The sequence below is a fragment of the Morchella sextelata genome, assembly GCF_020137385.1.
Source record: "Morchella sextelata strain SCLS chromosome Unknown scls_8, whole genome shotgun sequence".
NCBI lineage: Eukaryota > Fungi > Ascomycota > Pezizomycetes > Pezizales > Morchellaceae > Morchella > Morchella sextelata.
The window spans coordinates 1306667-1325938 of NW_025408623.1; the positions used below are offsets into that span (position 1 = coordinate 1306667).

General features: G+C 44.9%; 4 protein-coding genes across 4 annotated transcripts; 2 read left to right on the forward strand and 2 right to left on the reverse strand.

Annotated features, from left to right (window-relative positions):
* Positions 1-1679: 1679 nt before the first annotated feature.
* On the forward strand, positions 1680-6961 carry H6S33_012556 (uncharacterized protein; the record flags this gene model as incomplete). Its single annotated transcript, XM_044843920.1, has 8 exons — positions 1680-1988; positions 2053-2301; positions 2354-2809; positions 2860-4666; positions 4716-6194; positions 6246-6412; positions 6470-6714; positions 6769-6961. 8 exons carry the CDS (start codon positions 1680-1682, stop codon positions 6959-6961), a joined length of 4905 nt encoding a protein of 1634 aa, XP_044695205.1.
* Positions 6962-10238: 3277 nt separating this feature from the next.
* On the reverse strand, positions 10239-10616 carry H6S33_012557 (uncharacterized protein; the record flags this gene model as incomplete). Its single annotated transcript, XM_044843921.1, has 1 exon — positions 10239-10616. One exon carries the CDS (start codon positions 10614-10616, stop codon positions 10239-10241), a length of 378 nt encoding a protein of 125 aa, XP_044695206.1.
* A 2980-nt stretch (positions 10617-13596) lies between these two features.
* Positions 13597-14088, reverse strand: H6S33_012558 (uncharacterized protein; the record flags this gene model as incomplete). The annotated part of the gene is made up of 1 exon (XM_044843922.1): positions 13597-14088. The coding sequence occupies one exon, from the start codon at positions 14086-14088 to the stop codon at positions 13597-13599; it is 492 nt and encodes a 163-aa protein (XP_044695207.1).
* Positions 14089-16278: 2190 nt separating this feature from the next.
* Positions 16279-16972, forward strand: H6S33_012559 (uncharacterized protein; the record flags this gene model as incomplete). The annotated part of the gene is made up of 4 exons (XM_044843923.1): positions 16279-16327; positions 16399-16484; positions 16553-16723; positions 16799-16972. 4 exons carry the CDS (start codon positions 16279-16281, stop codon positions 16970-16972), a joined length of 480 nt encoding a protein of 159 aa, XP_044695208.1.
* Between the last annotated feature and the right edge of the window lie 2300 nt (positions 16973-19272).

The window sequence follows — 19272 nt, forward strand, 5'->3', positions numbered from 1 at the left end:
CGAAAAAAGAAAATGCGCAAGGAGGTTTTGAAGAAATTCGGCTGTTGCGCCAGAAGTTGCGTTCGAGCCAGGTGATCCACTTTCCTCATCCTAGGAAACCTTCCACCTCACCTCCAAAAGCCACTTAACCCCAAAGAATTCAAAATCGTTTTGATCTGTGTCCTTTAGTTTGCCAACTGGCCTCAAGGGTAATGAATGATAGAGATATCGCAGGATTTAGAGATGGTTGCCCTGATATTCCTCAGGTAGAGCTCTCGTGACTGACTAAATACACGTATGTACCTACATGCAGTTACCATAAATTTCGATTTTCTGGCCCCTCCGATACGCTGTCCCCTGATATTTAAACATGACCATGGAAAGAGAGGGAAATCAAAGCAAACAGCAGCAGAAAAAAAAAAAAAAAAGGGGGGGGGGGGGGGGGGGGGTGGGGGGAAGGAAGGAGAATGATTTTCGCTGCAAGTGCCTTACTAGAAAAATACCCGATTCCGAGGGTGTAATTTTTCCAGTTACCAGGTTGTTAAACTCGTGATCACTCGCCGGTGCATTAATTCGCCATCACGGAATTTTGACATGAAGTCTTGGAGATTAGGTTCTCTGCAGCCGAAGTCGCCTTGGATAGGGGAGGTATCATAAGCTCAGACAGGGTATCGTAATGAGAGTAAGACAACCACAACTACATGTAGGGAATCTAAATTGTATTTAAATCCCCCAAAATAAAAATAAAAGTATAGAACTAGAGGTCCAGAAAGACTGTCAGAACTTAAAGTATCTATATCTACACAAGTATCTGACAGGATGAGCCTGAAGAGAATTGATATCAACGACCCAGCCAAGGGGAGACGTCGCTGCATGAAGGAGAGCGATCTTGATTCTGGGGGAGAGGACCCGTGGTTGAGGCTCTGCGCTCCCCAGCAGCAGCCCTGGGCCGGAACGCAAAGCCCATACAACGTAACGTAGTGCAGTAGTGTGGGTGTGTGGCTATCTCGAAACTTTGGGCTTCGCGGCTGCGTTCCATCTCTGTGGAGTTCCCACCCCCAAAATTCCCCCAGAGGGGGATCTCGTTAACCGTCCTGCAACCCGCCGTTGGGCCTGGTCTGTCTTGTTCGCTGGTTTTCTTCTTTTCCTTGCCTTTTGTCCGCACCCTCATTATCGTCATTCTTCATCATCGTTTCTCTTCATATTCATCTCAGAGAACCTCCCCCCACTAAACCACCATCGCCCTTTTCATACCCCATCGTACCATCATATCTTGCGTATTTGGTGTATCAGCCAAAAAGAAATCGAGCTTCGGGGAGAAAAAAAGAAAAAAATCTCTCTCCGAGGGTACCCCCCCAAACCACCCCCCTCCCCCCAATCTTCACATCCAGAAGAAAAAGAGAAAAGAAGCAAAGAAAGAGAGGAAAAAAGGATTCGGTCTCTGAATCCCCCGCTCTTTCTTACGAACTCTAAACCGCTACTCTCTTCTCTCAATCTTTAGTAGCTATCGTTCATATTTTTCTTTCTGTTTGCCTTTTCGCTGCAGAATTCACGTAGCCGGTTTTTTGTCCCTCCCACCGTAAGACGCGCCAGTTCCCTTCGCTACAAACAGCAGCAAACTTTGAGGGTGGTAGTGGTGTCAGTGTTATTTCTGTGTTGGCCTTCTATGGGGTTTTGTCGTTCATTGTAAAACCAGAATCATGTCGGGAAGTCAGCATCACTCCCCTTACAACTCCAATCCTTCCCCCAATTTGCCATACCGGCCCTCCTTTTCGCCAACGGAACAACAACACCAGATTCCGTACCAGAGTCCTGCCCTTCACGCCCCTCCACATCAACCCACAAACGGTCATTCCACCACTCCTTTACCACCCTTAAACTCCACGTACGGGACTGGGACTCGCTCTGGCTATTATGATCCGGTAGACCGCTCGGGGGATATGAACTCTAATAGCTGGGCCTACCAAAACAACGGATACGATAGGAGACCTTCGATCCAATCTCAACCTGTAAGTAAACGTTGGCGCCTCGTGTGTGGTGTCAAGCATTCCGTACTTTTGTTGACTTTTAAAGACGCGAGAACAACGTTATAGCTACGGTGGTGATTCTACGGTCGATCGCTCTCACGGAGGCCCGCAGTCGCCAGCTCATCTTGTCGATCAAAGCTCAAGGCTGAGCTATCCCCTCCCGTCACCATCACCAGTTACAGGACGAATGGATACGGGGAGCATTCAATCTGATTTGAGGAGAACTTCTATGGCATCTAGCGTGCATCATTCCGACTACGCAGGAACCCAGCCTGAACCAAGTTCGCCCACAACGGTAGGTTCGCCAACTTGCAATCCTCAAAGATGACTACTCACATAAATAACAGAAAGCTACCCCTGTGCGGCGCGGCGGCGCAATGTCTATATCTGCCCTCCTTTCCAACGCTGACGAACCTGCCAACGATAATCACAACACAAACGCTCGCGCACCTCAACCATCTAAAACAAATTCTATTGATCGGGTCATCAGGCACAGTCCTGAATTAACCGCAAAATCGATCGCACGACAAGGCCCAGCTGCTCGGACCACTTCAACTTCTTTCCATTCTATAGACAACGAGGCTGTGGATATGGAACCAGGGACCAAGGGTAGCGGCAAGAAAAATAGTTCGTTTAGGGACTTCAAGTACCATGACTCAATGAATCTAGTCGATAACGATCCGGATAAAACAGATACCGAGGTTGATGATGATGATACTTTCGCGGCCGAGAGAGCGGAATATCTAAAGAATTCGCGAAAGCGGCAGTTAGAAATTGAAGATCAAGAGTCAGAGAGGCGAAAGGTTGATACTGTTCCCCTTTGTTCCGGCAAGCTTTGCGCTAACCATTATAGCGACGTCGCGTTATTTACCAAAACAAGCTTCACTTCCAACTCGACAGCCACGCCAAATCATCACGTGACCGCGCACGCCAAGTATTCTACGAAGAAGCAATGGAGCAGGTAATGAAGAGGGAGGAGGAAGATGAAAAAGAACGCAAGAAAGAGCAGCAGAGGAAGCGCCGGAGGGAGAAGGCTGAGGTGGAGAAGCGGGCAAAGGCAGAAACAGCAGCAAAAGCAGCACAGGAAGCGGCGGAACGAGAGGCCAACGAGAAACAACATAGAGACGAAATTGCTAGGCAGAGGTCTGCTGAGAGAGCTGCACAGATGGAATTGGATGGGGCACTTGGTCTCGACGCTCAAGATTCTGATGCTAGTAACGCCTTTATGATCATTGACGAAGATGGAGGGAAATTGAAACGTAGAAAGATCGCGAAGAAACGGCCATCAAAGGATAACAAGGAGGAAATTAAGGAAATCAAAGAGCCAAAACCGATTAAAGAGGTGGTTAAAGAAGAATACGTTCCGCATGCCTCTAAGGGTTATGTTCAAATTTACGAACAAATTTGGAAGGATATTGCCAAGAAGGACATTCCTAAGGTACACAGGATCCAACAGACCTCACTTTCTACCAGGCAATCAAACCTTCGAAAAACAGCTCAACTTGCATCGAAAGAAGCTCAGCGGTGGAAACTTCGAACCAACAAAAATGTCAAGGACACCCAGGCTCGTGCAAAAAGATGTATGCGCGAGATGATGTCTTTCTGGAAGCGTAACGAAAGGGAGGAACGAGATCTGCGTCGTCGCGCAGAGAAAGAAGCAATCGAACGTGCAAAGAAGGAGGAAGAGATGAGGGAGGCCAAACGACAAGCAAGGAAGCTCAATTTCTTGATCTCTCAAACCGAACTCTACTCCCATTTCATTGGAAGAAAGATTAAGACAGATGAAGTGGAGAGATCAACAGACACAGTTGGGGCGGAAGGTAGTGCCAAAACTCTCAAGCCGCCAGTCCGGACACCCGGAATGCCACCTGTGGCTGGTGATAATTCCGGGAAGGCCGTTGCGGTTACAAACTTTGAAGATCTGGATTTCGATGCGGAAAGTGACGAGGCACTCCACCAGGCAGCAATGAATAATGCACAACATGCCATCCAAACTGCCCAGGACAAGGCCCGTGCGTTCAACAACCCTGAAGGGACCGACGTTGCAAATCTCAACTTGGATGATGGCGAAATGAATTTCCAGAACCCTACGAGTCTCGGTGATATCGATATTGAACAACCAAAGATGCTTAATTGTCAGCTCAAGGAATATCAGTTGAAGGGTTTAAACTGGCTCTGCAATCTGTATGAGCAAGGTATCAACGGAATTCTCGCAGATGAGATGGGCCTTGGAAAAACCGTTCAATCTATCTCCGTGATGGCTTATCTTGCCGAAGTTCACAACATCTGGGGTCCGTTCTTAGTCATCGCACCCGCATCAACCCTTCATAATTGGCAGCAAGAAATTGCACGATTTGTACCCCAGCTTAAAGCCCTTCCATACTGGGGAAGTGCGAAGGATAGAAAGGTTTTGAGAAAGTTCTGGGATCGAAAACAACTCACTTATACTAAAGACTCCCCGTTCCATGTTCTCATTACATCATACCAGCTTGTTGTCCAAGATACGCAATACTTCCAGCGAATGAGATGGCAATATATGATTCTGGACGAGGCACAAGCTATCAAGAGTTCTTCTAGTTCTAGGTGGAAGGCCCTGTTGGGATTCCATTGCCGTAATAGATTGCTACTAACTGGTACCCCAATTCAGAATTCTATGCAGGGTATGTTCCCTTTTCGCTTTATATTCAATTGGATATTAACCACTTTTAGAACTATGGGCGCTGCTACATTTCATCATGCCAAGTCTTTTCGACTCCCACGACGAGTTTAGCGAATGGTTCTCCAAAGATATCGAAAGTCACGCCCAGAGTAATACACAGTTGAATGAGTCTCAACTACGCCGTCTGCATATGATTCTTAAGCCTTTCATGCTTCGCCGTGTCAAGAAGCATGTTCAGAAGGAACTAGGGGATAAGATTGAAGTTGACGTATTTTGCGACCTGACATATCGTCAGCGCGCAATCTACAAGGGTTTGCGTGACAAAATTAGTATAATGGACCTTATAGAGAAGGCTGCTTCCGGCGGAGACGAAAATACTGCAACTTTAATGAACCTTGTCATGCAATTCCGAAAGGTTTGCAATCACCCTGATCTTTTCGAGAGGGCAGATACAAGGTCACCGTTTTCTTTGACGCAATGGGCCGAAACAGCCTCATTTTTGCGGGAAGGTCCTGTTATTGATGTTGCATATACATCAAGGAATATGATTACCTACTGTGTTCCTGCACTGGTTTATCGCGAGGGTGGGCGGCTAGATTTGCCAGGACCCGATTCAAATCATGGCAGCCGAAAGTTCCAGCTATCTAACATTTTTAATATCTGGAAGCCAGACCATATCCATAAATCGATTAGGTCTGATAGGAACAGTGCCTTCTCATGGCTTCGATTTGCCGACACCAGTGCAAGCGAAGCATCAGCAGCGTTTCACAAAAGTCAATTCGACAACTCTTTAACTTTGCGGACAAGGCGAAATTTAAGCCAGTTTTCTACCGTTTACGACGAAGAGAAGCCATGGATTCCATCTCATGCGATGTTCCTCATCTCAGAACTAGCAGACAAGAGACCTGCAGCGGATGTTACCGTAGAAGGTCATATGGCTGCGTTACTTAATGTGTCCACCAATGTATTCCACGAATCCAGAATGCATTGCATGGAGCCGTTATCATACCCGGCCGCCACTGCGCCACCGATAGCCCTACTTTGCTTGAACCAAGGCGCTGTGATTGAACAGGAAACTCACCTCTTCAACCCGCGCGTTCGAAAGATCCTCTACGGCCCATCGATGCCTGAGGAAAAACATCTCTTGGAGAACCATGTTGAGCCCGCTGACTATCCTCTTTCTAAGGCATTGCCAGCTCCGTCTTCGGAGAAGGCAGGCTATGCTCGTATCCAGGTTCCGTCTATGAGGCGCTTTGTTAGTGATTCTGGGAAACTCGCAAAGCTAGATGCTCTCTTAACAGAGCTTAAGGCTGGCGGTCATCGTGTTCTCTTATACTTTCAGATGACTAGAATGATGGATCTTTGTGAGGAGTATCTTACCTATCGCCATCACAGATATCTTAGGTTAGATGGATCCTCAAAGCTCGAGGATCGTCGTGACATGGTGGCGGCTTGGCAAACCTCTCCAGAGATATTCATCTTCATTTTGAGTACTCGTGCTGGTGGCTTGGGTATCAATCTTACCGCTGGTACGTTTGCTTCCCTTATTCATCTTTAGATAATACTAATTTTTGATACAGCCGATACTGTCATCTTTTACGACAGCGATTGGAATCCTACAATCGATAGTCAAGCTATGGATCGTGCCCATAGATTGGGTCAGACCAAACAAGTTCGTGTATTCCGTCTCATCACTCGGGGAACAATTGAGGAGCGAATTCGAATGCGCGCTCAACAGAAAGAAGAGGTAGGATTGCTCTTACATCTCTCATGATTGATCACCCATGCTGACAAATCGGTGTAGGTTCAACGTGTCGTCATTCAAGGTGGTGACCCAGGTGCCAAGAAGAATGTTGACTTCAAGGGCACTCGAGAAGTTGCCACTTGGCTCTTTGATGATGATGATGCCGAAAAACTAGAGAAGACCCTGGCGGAGAAAGAGAGGGAAGCAGAGGAGGCTAAAGCCAAGGGAGGTGCGAAGAGAGGCAAGAAAAAGAAGACCGCCCCATCAGCTATAGAGGGTACTAAAGCGATAGATCTTGAGGATCTGTAAGTTCTTTAGACTTCCCATAATCCATTCATGGTTTATTGACGCTTTATTAGATATCACGAAGGGGAAGGAAGATTTGACGATAGCGGAAAACCCAGTGAAGCTGGAACCCCAGCTGCTTCAGGTGCGCCCATCTCGTCGAAAAAAAGAGGGCCGAAGGGTGGCAACAAAAAGAAATCCACCCAAGAAAGACTTAATATGATCGATGGGGTTACGACCAACAATAGAAACGGTGATAATGCGTAATTCTAGGTGTTTTTTGTAAAGTATTTTCTTTTCTGGAAGGCTGGTGGAAGTAAATTAGATCTTTCCTTTTTCCCTCTGCCCACTCTCGCCGTTACTTCTTTTACTCTGTTTTATTGGAAAAGGGTGGTTATTTTTTTAGTGATCCTTACGGTGGTCGGGCTTCAACTATCTAGGCATTTGGTAGTCGTTTCCTCTTTATGGTGCATGCAGGTCCCCCCTCCCCCGATGTTCTTATTTCTAATGTTTTCTTCTGTTTCCCTTTGTATCATGGTTGGGATTCTCGTCAAAAGGCTCTTGATAGGATGGAGCTAGTGTATTGTACAGGTAAAAGGCGCTGGCTTGGAAAATATATATCCAGTGGTGCTGGGATAACTGCAGAATGGAAATGATGTGACATTGATAGTGTATAATGTTGGGGTTTCGAAACCGATGAACCAGGATCGGCTTCTGCAGTTGAGGGTTCTTTCATCTGGCATATTTATGATGTGAGAACCTATTGGAGGATCTGCTCTGTAAGTGGTGGGTGTGTCTGCCAAGCCTTCACTAGCGTTTATTGTAGATGTCAATGATCGATTTACCGAAATCCCATTAGAGGCGAACCCAGGAATTTTCAATCGGAGGCCTTCAATAGAGTCCATCGTAGTAGAGAAGAATCCGAGACGGGCTAAAACGACACGTAGAGAAGACACTGTGTCAATTACACATCGTTAAAGGGGAGGAAGAATACGTGTTGTCCTAAACAGTACCATAATACTTATACGGCACTCAAGCCATCTACTCTCTACCCAGGGCCACAAGCATTATCTTGCGACTTTCAGTTACTTGTTACTGGGTGCGTATAGTCAACTGAGTTCATGTAGTCTTTTACCAAATTTACAGCGCCCTGAGCTCTGCTCATAGGCATTGAATTAGATATAAGCAGTATTCTCTCACAGCGGCAATAGAGAATCTCAGTCAACTTTCGCCCCTTTTCCCCTAACAGCGGTCTAGGAGTTCCCTCGCGAGATGTTCTCCAGAATTGTTCGAGTGAGGTTACATGATCGGTGCTGCCAAGACTGCTTCCCCACAAAATCAGAGACTGCTTCTAGGGCACGAACCCTAGTCACCCACGACCCGCCCACCTCGCATAGCAACATCATACCAAATTGAACACTCCAACATCACGACCGAAGACAACACTCTCGAAACCCAACGATCGAGCGACACACCCAAATAGTCTAGCCATGCCTGTATGTTGCTCCCCTCTGAGATTTCGTCAAAGCTATCTCCATCGTAAGGTCTGGATTTTGATTTGCTGATGGTCGGGTTTTTGCTTCAATAATAGAGTCACAAATCTTTCCGTACCAAGCAGAAGCTTGCCAAAGCGCAGAAGCAGAACCGTCCCATCCCCCAATGGATCCGTCTCCGAACCGGAAACACCATTAGGTCCGTCCGATAGACCCTCCCCTCCTCTTCGCTCCCGCCCTACGGCCGCCGTTGGATCATACTTGGAATGGAATACTGACGAGGCTATTTCGGCAAAATAGGTACAACGCTAAGCGCAGGCATTGGCGTAAGACCCGCATCGGCATCTAAACGGATCGCCCTTGCTCGTTTCTTTCCCATTGTCTCATTTTCTTTACCGGCGGAAACAAAAAAAAACATACAACAAACGGCTGGTTTTGTCTTTTCGCTCTTGGGGTTACGGGTCGGTCGGTCGGGCTTTCTTCTGCTTTTCTTTTCTCTCGCGGTCGGGCTTTGCAATAATGGGGGGAACGGCATGAATATAGGACGGGAGGAAGGGGGAAAAAGATCTGAGCTCGGGCGGAGGAGGGGATGGGGAGACTTTGTTCTCTGTCTTCTCTGTCTGCCGCTCGCGAAAATGTTAACCTCAAAAATTAGAGAAATTTCAAGTCTACTGCCTGCAAGCTGTTTCCGGTGCTTCGTTTCTTGAAATCGTTCTGGGGTAGGCGTTGTTTGAGGTTCCAATATGAGAGTCTTGTACTGGGTTGGGTTTGATTCTGCGCCATCTTTTAGGGATACCTTACCATTCCACCATATCTGTGTAGAAAAAGAAAAATCATAATTATGACTTAAAACATTCTCCAAGTGTTGACTTTTCTCTCAGATTACACTTTTGCTTCCTTATCCCCTTTGCAGTATATTTCCAGTTCATTTCGCACTTTATTCAACTCCAAATAAATACTCAGCCGAGGCTTCCAAATCGTATGGATGGTTTCTTAAATATCTCAAATTTATTCAATGAATCAAAGTAGAGTATTCTTTACTAAGACCTTATCGCGACGTCATCAACGAATAAACGACCTTTACCACAGAAGCTAATCTTGAAACTCGACTTTTCTAAATTCCCAAGCATTTGATTGGTCGACAGAGACAGGGGACCGAAGGTCCCCATAATTGTAGAGAGAGGTAGAAGGGGGGGTGGAAGGGGGCCGAAGGCCCATTGAAAGCCTTTCTCAATTATTGAACACTTGATACCCATAATCCAAGGTGCAACTCGCGGTCGCGAGGTGGGCCACTACTAGTATCAAAGTATAAGCATACCTATTCTGAAAATTGTATGCTGCCATCCTCCAGTACCTGGCCTCTACCGTATACTTTAATTTCATTTACCATCTGCATGTGTCTGTAGTTGTTATTGTTTATTACGAGAACGTAGTATTGACCGTCGACGCACCTCGTACTACTCTAGTCTCTACTAGTAGTAGCAAGCCCGATCGTGAGCAACTATTACATAACGGGCAAGGCGCATGGCCAAGATACCAGGCTTGGCCGAGTGAGCGAACATGACCCGAGGGACTGTTTCTTTGGAGTAAAGGTGCAAACTACAATCCAACTTCGGCCCATGGCTGTATCCCAACACCAAAAGTACAATATACTTACCCGTCAGTGACGGAGCCCTAGATTTATAGACAGTGGCTTCATGCTTTGGTAACCTTATCATAATAAAAGCTTTTCTGACTTAAGATTTGATGTATGTTCTCCTTGCTATTCCTCTACTATATTTGCCCTCGATCGCAATCGCTACGTGCAAATGTGTACAGACACGTGTACTCTGGCTTCATTCCAGAAGGAATACAAGATCAACAATGGAAAAATCCATAACCCATCACCCTTTCCAATACCCAAACTACAGAAAGAAAGACAAAAAGAAGTAGACAAAGGAAATCAAAATTAAATGACATCAATATATCAATTCATGGTTTTGCAAAAAGTGAAGTAAGGAAAATGAGGGAACCTAGACCCTAGACAGAATCTCTTTGATCAGACTTCTACATTAATCGTGTTTTGTTTTAAAAAGGAAATATGTAATGTGCCGGTCGTCATGGATACTTTGGTGGTCACGGATACTTCGGTGATCACGGATACCTTGTTTGTTTTGAAGCAGCGCTACCGTGCCGGCGTGTCTGCCTGTTGCCGCTGCCTGGAGCGCTGTTCGGCCAAAACAATCCCTCGCATTGGGGTCGGCACCTTTTTCGAGAAGCAACTTGGCCATGTCGTCATGCCCGCGTTCCGCTACCACGTAGAGCGCTGTTCGGCCAGAACGATTCCTCGCATTGACGTCGGCACCTTTTTCGAGAAGCAACTTGGCTATCTCAACATGCCCACCTTTTACTGTTGCATAGAGAATTCGAACATCCCTGCTATAACTCATCCGAGACAGAGCTTTTATAGTCCCTGAATCGCCGGCTACTAAGGCCGTATAAAAAAAATTAACAAATAGACTACGGTCAATGTCAAGTTCCTGTTTAAGTATTATTAATACGAACAGGCTATATCCCTCTTTGAGTGCACGTTGTAAAATATCGTTAATCCTAGTCTTTAATGAAGGAAATAGCTCATTAAAAAGGGTTTTAGAGTTCGATCCTCCCCCATCATTCAATAAGGTATTAGCAGTGCGATGACTGACTCCTATGCCAAAGTGTAACATCTGAGTCCGTAGAATCTCGGATTTGGACCTTTGTTGGTCAGATATTACTCCATTGGAGAGTTGAGGTAATTTGAGTAACCATTCGCTCTTCATGGCATTTGCCGCAGATGGTCGGGACCGAGGATTAGGAACTAACAAGCTTTTTATAAATTCTATTCCCCTCTCGCTGATGTTGAATCTCTGTAAAGTCCCTGTTGGAAGATCCGTATCCCCACGGCAGAAATCAGAGAAGGCACTTAGATCGAACGCTCTACAAGCTGAAGTAACTCCTGTAATGGTGGCGCTATCATCATTCCGTGATGAGTCTACCTCTACCGTCGTAAATGGTGACTTTAATCTCATAACTTCATGTAGAAGACACCCAAACGACCAAAGATCAACTGAATTATAGTACTCTATGTTTGACTTTAGAAGATTTGGATGTGGCATCCCCCACACTTCAGGTGCCATATATTGATGAGTACCGACATTGGTGATTAATCGCGTGTCTGCCGTACTTTTTGAGATTCCGAAGTCCGCAAGTTTTATGTGAATCGGAGAGAGTGAAGACAAAAGGATATTCTAATATACCGCTCAGTATTATGTGACTGGCTAATAATAGCACATCACAAGGGAGTAAATTAACCTCAGATTTCCAATCGCGATAACAAATGCTCCGTCCTTGCAAAATCACAAGTCCTTCGAGAACTTGCATTGCAATCTCTTTAGTGCTCTCTTCTGACTGTTCCCCAAATTTCTCAAGATATCCTCTCAAGTCGCCATGCTCAACATACTCCATAGCAAGAGAAATACAACCATCCTCCTGGTACCAACCGAGGAATTGCACAAATAAATCTCTATACTAGTAATATGCTTTTCTTTTAGCTGTCCTATCCTACCTCTTGCCACATTTGAAAGGTTAAAAGTGACAAAGATGATGTTACTTACGTCCTTTAGTGCAATCAAGATGCTCAGTTCACGTTTATACTCTATCTTCGAACCTCTGTATGTGAATATCTTCTTTATCGCCCTCAATTCATTTGTCTTTGCTTCTCTCAAGATGAACTCCAAATCCGCCTCGTCCGAGCTCTTTAACATACACCCATTTCTCCTGGTCTCTCGCTCCCCACCAACTTATCTGACTCTTTGGGTGAATTACATAGTCCTTACGGACTATGGTTGGTAGTTGCTCGGGGAGTTCGTCCGAGATTGAAGACGTCGTGCTAGTCGGCTTGGAACCTTCCTGTCATTGTAATTAGATTAGATCAATGATGTGGCATCGGAACCCCACATACCTGTGTTCCATTGTAGTTCCAGATATTAAGTCTCTGCATACCCAAAAAATCGAGAAGAAAATAGACAGTGCTGTGTTACTGAGAATCTAATACCTACACTGGGGCGGGGAGGATTGAGTTTGGTGCTTGCCAGCTCAGCCAAACACCAAATATCGTCAGCCTCGTCAGAGCCGGCCTATCACAGACAGAAAGGAATCTACTCTACTCCAGCCTATGACATAATATTTGACGTTACACTGAGGTCTCAACCCGACTTAATAAATACCGTAAAATCTGAGAAATTTCGTTGCGCTGCAGCAGGGATAAATGCGCATATACTCGCGCGTCAATTAAAAGGTCGGAAGTCGTTGCAACCAAATCCCCACACAAAATTCCGACCTTTTAATTAACGCGCGAGTAGACCTATCAGAGGCAGTCTTTTAACGTAGCACACACAACCAGCAACCCAACAGCCAGGAAAGTCACCTGTAAGTCTTGGGTCTTGGGGTTAGTCACTGCAGAATTGATGTGGTAGAACGGCTGCATACGATCAATGAATTATCAATTAATCAATTGATGGTCCAATATTTTGTTGGGTTGTTCTTAGAAAGCGTGCCAAGACCTCAAATTTATATTTTTGATGAATAGAAATATGTCTTGAGATATGTACTACTACGCTTAGGTACATCTATACCGAAGAATTCATGGTATCTGAGAACAAGTTGAAAGCTAGAGAAGTTGCCGATTTTGGCCAGTTTTGGAGAGTATTGGTCTGCCCAAACCTTGTTCCTTATTTCACAAATAATTCGGCTCGTTAAACGCTGTAAGAAATCCAGGGACGAGGCTAATGGGCCTCTTTCTGGTCCTTGCATACCAGTATATACGTGACATACTAAACTTTATTCTTTCGTTCGGAGCTATACGGTAATGTATACATGTATGTACTCTAGGTAGAGTGGTGCTTACATGTAGCTTTTGAGACGGCAGCTATCGTCCGAATTAGCCAAAGGAAAAAGAGAGAAAAGAAGGAAAAAACCAGCTAGATCAGATACACCCACCAGCCAGACATGTTTGACGGTTTTGACAGTTTCGACAAGCGGGGAGATGCCAGTTTGATTATCGATACTGATAACCTTTTCTCCCCCGTCAAGAACTACTGTAGGTTCTTGTCTTTATATACGCTCTAAAAGATGAGCCCCATATATAAATACTGTGGATCGATGGAGTCTCGATTGTAGCATATGGTCGGGAACGGATTTTCGTATGCTACATCGAGAATATGCTTGTATCGAGAACAAATTTGCCCGTACCGACTCGTTTGGGATTGCCCAACTATATGCTACAATCGAAGATATGCTATTATCGAGAATGCTACTATCGGGACTCCACTGTAGTTCACAAGAAAATTTAAGATAATTATATGCTAATATCGAATGTATGTAGAAAACATTTTACGAATTCATCTTTCGATCATCCTTCTCCGGACAGTCTGTCCTGACGACCTTCCACACTCCTAAACCCCTCCTACCAACCACTCGCTCAATCGTTGGGAGGAACCCATCATCACCAAAATCCATATCATCCATGTTAAAATGGTTTTGGTACTCCCACTCCTTCTTGAGCCAAAAGGGCAGGCTTTTGTTCGTCCCTAGAGCAAACTCGTCTAAATCGACAGCAGACAACGGAGCAACAAGATAGTTGTTTGCCTGTTGCTCACCCGTATCACACTGTGCCAGTGGCTGAAGGGTATTGACCAGAACAGAGATCTTGGCACCCATGAGATCTATAGTAAGGAGTTGGGGAATATTGCCGTTCTTTGATGGCTCACCGAGGAGCCAGGTTGGAGGCTGGTAGGTTTTCCACCAAACCGCATTTGCTGCATTTGTTACATTTCCCATATGGAGCTGGACAGGTACCACCCCGCCTTGGTGAAAGATACCCATAAGGGCTCCATATACCACATTAAACATCACCCAACTAACTATCCAGAGTCTTTGCAAGATGATGTTCTTTGGCAAGGAAATGCTTGACAATAATAACGGTACAAGAGGTATCAAGAACCTAGCCTCTTGGTGCTGGAATACACTCAGTACCGCGATTCCAGAGACTGCTGAGAGAAGTGGAAGCTGGAGAGGCCACGTCCATGAGGTGAAGAGCGAAATCAGCGCAGGGCCTAGAAGCTGAGGTAGATTGATGAGTATATGAGTATATCGCGGGTGGAGGCCATGGAGAGAGAGATTCGAGGATTTGGAGTTATAGAGGAGGTTATTAAGGGGTGTGATCACGAGCGGATGAGAGAGTGGATGAGAGAAGAGGGCGTATAATGATGGTGCCAAAGATGAGGAGTAATACACAGTGTCCAGGTATATTGCTAGCCCCGTTGCTCCCAGGCCAAAAACGACAAGTGGAATTACAGTGGTTGGATGTCGGAGGAAGTGGGGTATTAGCGTGAGCCCTGGAAGCAGTAGAAAGGCCGGGAATGTAATGCGGTTGAAGATGGAAAATACAACTGTAAATCCTAGTGCCGCGCTCGACAGCCATGCAGCATCCTATTGAAAGAGTATGTGAATCAGTCCTATACGCTTTTAGGAAATCGATATATTCTATCTGAGTCAAATGTACTTTTGAGGACGAAATTCTCCGAATCAGGACCAATGACCATGCCACTCCAATAGTCTCGATCGAGTTGGAGAAGGTATGAGTTTGGTATGTCCATGTTACGTAGCTGCTGGCTAGTAATAAAAGGCTGATGCGTCGACCTCTCGGCGATGCGATGAGCTCTTGAATAGCCCAGTCCTCTTCTTAGTGTCAGTTCATGTTTCTATAACACCTCCAACCCACCCACCATCAACTATCAACCACTCCTTTTCTCTCCATAATAAATATGAAATAACGCCCATACCTAAAACGAAAGATATCAAGAAGAATAAAATGCGCAAGCTGTAGAAAACAAGTATTGGACTGGGCGATTCATCTCCGGGCATTATCCAGCGCACCAAATGCATAGGGATGCCATATGCTGCCCATAATGGAAAGACGCTTCGTATGGGAGCTGCGGAAGTAAACTCCCAGGTTTTAGTGATGCGCCAGTCGAATATATCGCCTGCAGTGCGCAGTATGGTTAATTTCAAAGACTAAGGATGCGGCGCGGTGAAATACAAAGGGGTTCGGAAACATACCAGCTATCACTTCAGGCCCCTGGAAGTGCTCGTCGGGATGAATATAGGACGGTGAAAGGGCAAAGTAAAGTCTCACGAGCGCGAGAAAAAGATAGACGCGCCTCCACATCCTGGGCGATTATGATGCTGTCGCCGGAGGAGAGAAGCGAAAAAGAGTGTTGAATGAGGGGCAAGGGAGAAAGTGCAAAGAACGGATGAGAAAATGGCTACCTACGCAAAATAGATACATCTAGCTACATGTGCTATCGATAGACAGCTGATACACCGGTAGGCAAGGGCAGATCTGCAGACTTCTGTGACCTAATATTGTCTGTGCAACCACAATAATTTGGCGACAACTGATCATGAGGGGCTCATAAATACAAGTAGGTTAAAGCAACACTTCAAGTCTTCAACGACGAATACGGGCCTGTAGTATGTAAATGCGTACAAAGCCTACATTGAATCTACGTAAATGTAGTATGTATGATACATTTTTGGGGTGAGCCATCTGGTTTACAGGGTCACAAACGCCTAAATTTAGATGTGCGCCCAACGAAGCTCTCAGAGCTCTGGAAGCTTAGGCTTGGCACCAAAGATAATAGAATTGGGTAAGAAGCCTCAAAAACACAAAAAAAATATGCATGAGCTAGCTTGATGGCCTCAAAGATGCTGGTTGAAGGGATTGAGTGAAGCGTAGAATATTGAAACAAGGTAATCCGGTCAGTATTTACGGCGAAGAGGATGATGGAGGAGTCATCCATTCTAAACCTATCTTGGCGTCTCTTGAGGCTAAGCCCTCATAAATGTGCAAGGTAGCGGTAACCCCCCTCCTCCTCTCCATCATCCCCCCCACCACTTCTTCTCCATCTATCTCTTCTTAACGAACAACCACAGCACTCCAACCTCCTTCCCATCAATAACAACTCCTCACAACTTATCCTACCTAAATCTTTCACGAAACTAACAACAAGCATGTCTGAAATAAAGCTTCTCAGCTCAGATCAAGCGACAATCACCGTCCGTAAGTTTCAATCATTCTATCAACACCATCCTGCTTTACTCTGCTAATACCCGTTACTTCGTGATGAATAGAGAAGGAGGTTGCCGAGCGCTCCATCCTTATCAAGAACATGCTTGAGGATGTCGGTGAAGTCACCGAGGCCATTCCCATTCCTAATGTATATTTCACTCTGGCTTGTGTCTTTTATTATAATACCCTCGTCATCGGTTTACTAATATTGAAAAGGTGAACGAATCTGTCCTCAAAAAGGTTATTGAGTGGTGTGAGCACCACAAGGGCGACCCGCCTGCGCAAGCCGATGATGACTCCGACAGTCGGAAGAAATCCACAGACATCGACGAGTGGGACCAAAAGTTCATGCAAGTCGACCAAGAGATGCTCTTTGAGATCATTCTAGTAAGTCGCGCCTCCAAATTTTGCTCATATATTGTGCTCGCTTAATGTTTCATTGATGTTAACATTGTCTTACAGGCTGCCAATTACCTTGACATCAAGCCACTTCTTGACGTCGGCTGCAAGACCGTCGCCAACATGATTAAGGGCAAGTCCCCCGACGAGATCAGAAAGACCTTCAACATTCAAAATGATTTCACTCCTGAAGAGGAGGAGCAGATTAGGCGTGAGAACGAGTGGGCCGAGGAGTAAGTTCCGCCCATCCTATTACCAATGCCAAGTCATTTCCTCTTGATCAGTGATATTGACCAAGTTTGTTTGTAGCCGCTAAATGCCGAACTAAATGCCAAATCCGAATTCAACCTCCAACAAACATCATCATAGAAACCATGTTACACTTTCAATGGAGAGGTGGAAGGTTGTCATATGAATAGCGGGGTAATTCTTTTGTTGGTAGCAGGACGGCTATTTGTTTAGTAAAGACACGTCGTAAAGTAAGGGCCATGGAGTTCACGACGATTACGATTCTTTCTGGTTCTGCCTCTTGTATTTTTCTTTGGTGGAGGGATGCGCATGTACCCATGTTTCTTTTCCTAGGATTCTTTTGCTTTAAATATGACGGCGTTGTGAATCATTATTCTGGGTTGCCACTGGTCAACTAGTATTGCTCACTTCTCATGCCGTGAGGGTAGTTTTTGCTAGAGGATACAATGATTCAACCGGTATTTTAGATCTGGAAACGCGTATTTTTAATACGAGCAAAGATTCAATCAACCCATGAGTCCAATCAGTCCACGATTCTTTAGCTCTTTCGGAATTTTGTATCATGAACATGTAGGTACTCTTTTCAGCTTCATGAGGTACATAACGCTTTGCCCTATCAATGCATACCGTTCGTTGATTGTAGTATACATTGAGCCTCCCAATAATCCCATGAAATAATTGATTGTCCCCAAAAAAGAAACGCCATAGTTAGGCCTTTATCATCGATCGATAATTTGTAGATTACTAATGTGATATAAAACTGATGTAAGCGTCAATACAAACCATAAGGGCCGTCACGTAAATTACAAGATTTTCGCTTGGATGAACCCGCCACCTACTAAGTACATAAGTAGATATTTGAAGGTGCTTCCTTCTCCTCCTTTGCATTTAGGGCTCGTTCAATAATACCATCCTTGAATAGGGCTAGGTTCGAGTGATATAGTATACTACTGATACTAAGGTTTTATACATACATGTATGTAGTGCACAATACTCTGGGAATGATCTGTGAATTATTATATTGCAGTTGGGTTGGGGCAAATAATACAAAAAGACGATGATTTCTGTTGGCATGCGGTGGTTTGCATAGATGGGCGGATCCGCGGATTATAGTCCCCAGCTACGTTACATGTACGTAGTACGTAGACAGGCCATGACCCAAATAATAGAGCACTTCTAAGTAGAGCTAGAGGTACGTGGGTATACGCACATGTAGTTAGTAAAGAGCCTGGATATAAAATCATTGATAACAGTTGTGAAAGGGAATCTACACATTCAAATTGATTTTGAAATGGGTCCTATATGAAAACCAATCCTCTCGACGTGGTGAAGATATCATCTTATATTCCGGCACCATTAGTATGTACGTACACAAACTCTATTTGTTAGGTGGCTCATGATATTAAACCAAAGCTACTACTCCGCCAGTTTACTTTCCCGCTCAATAATCTAGCCTTCTTTTAATGGTAGGTGCTGGCATAATCATATAAGTCGGGTACTATTGCTCTTTGTGCCTTCAGATAGTGAATACTAGATTTACCACAATGCAGAATCCAGACAGATCAGTATTCCAGAAACACTCAGAATGCGTGGGTTTCTTAGTTGAGCTTTTGGGGTATTTGTGAATAGAGATGTGTATTATGCTAGCTTTGTCGGGATTGGTAGATATATAGTTGTCCCCAAGCCAATCAATTACTTGCGATTACCAGAGAAAAACACTGATGGATATCATCCATAGATATATTCACGGGTACATGTTAGCAACGTTATTTATATCCACACACAAAAAAAAAAAAAGTGCTAGAGTAGAGACTCCCCAACGACCTCAGCTCCACCTGAACTACAGAAACCTATATTGCTAGTCTTGAGGAATCACCTCTCGTATAGATATATAAAAAAAAGTAAATCAAGGCATCGATTATCCTGCGGCACCTCGAGACAGCTCAGCAATATCTTTCGCATGCCATAATGCATTGGATCGTAGCTACTACAAAGGCACAGCTGGTGTAAGTTTTCAAGATACTAGTAATAAGACTATGGCTGTCTCTTCGAGGATTGTGTGTCGGATGTGGTCCTCATGCCCCATGGCTACCGCATACATAGGAGCCCATTCGGAACCCGATTCTCGACATATCAGCACAGTCATCGAGACCATAGTTCTAGATGCCCAACTATATCTGGTCCTAACGGTTCGTGGTTATGATCCCACTCTCACCCAACAGTCTATTGATCCATTCAAACGCATATCTAGTGGTAGTCAAACCGTCGATATTAGTATATATATACAT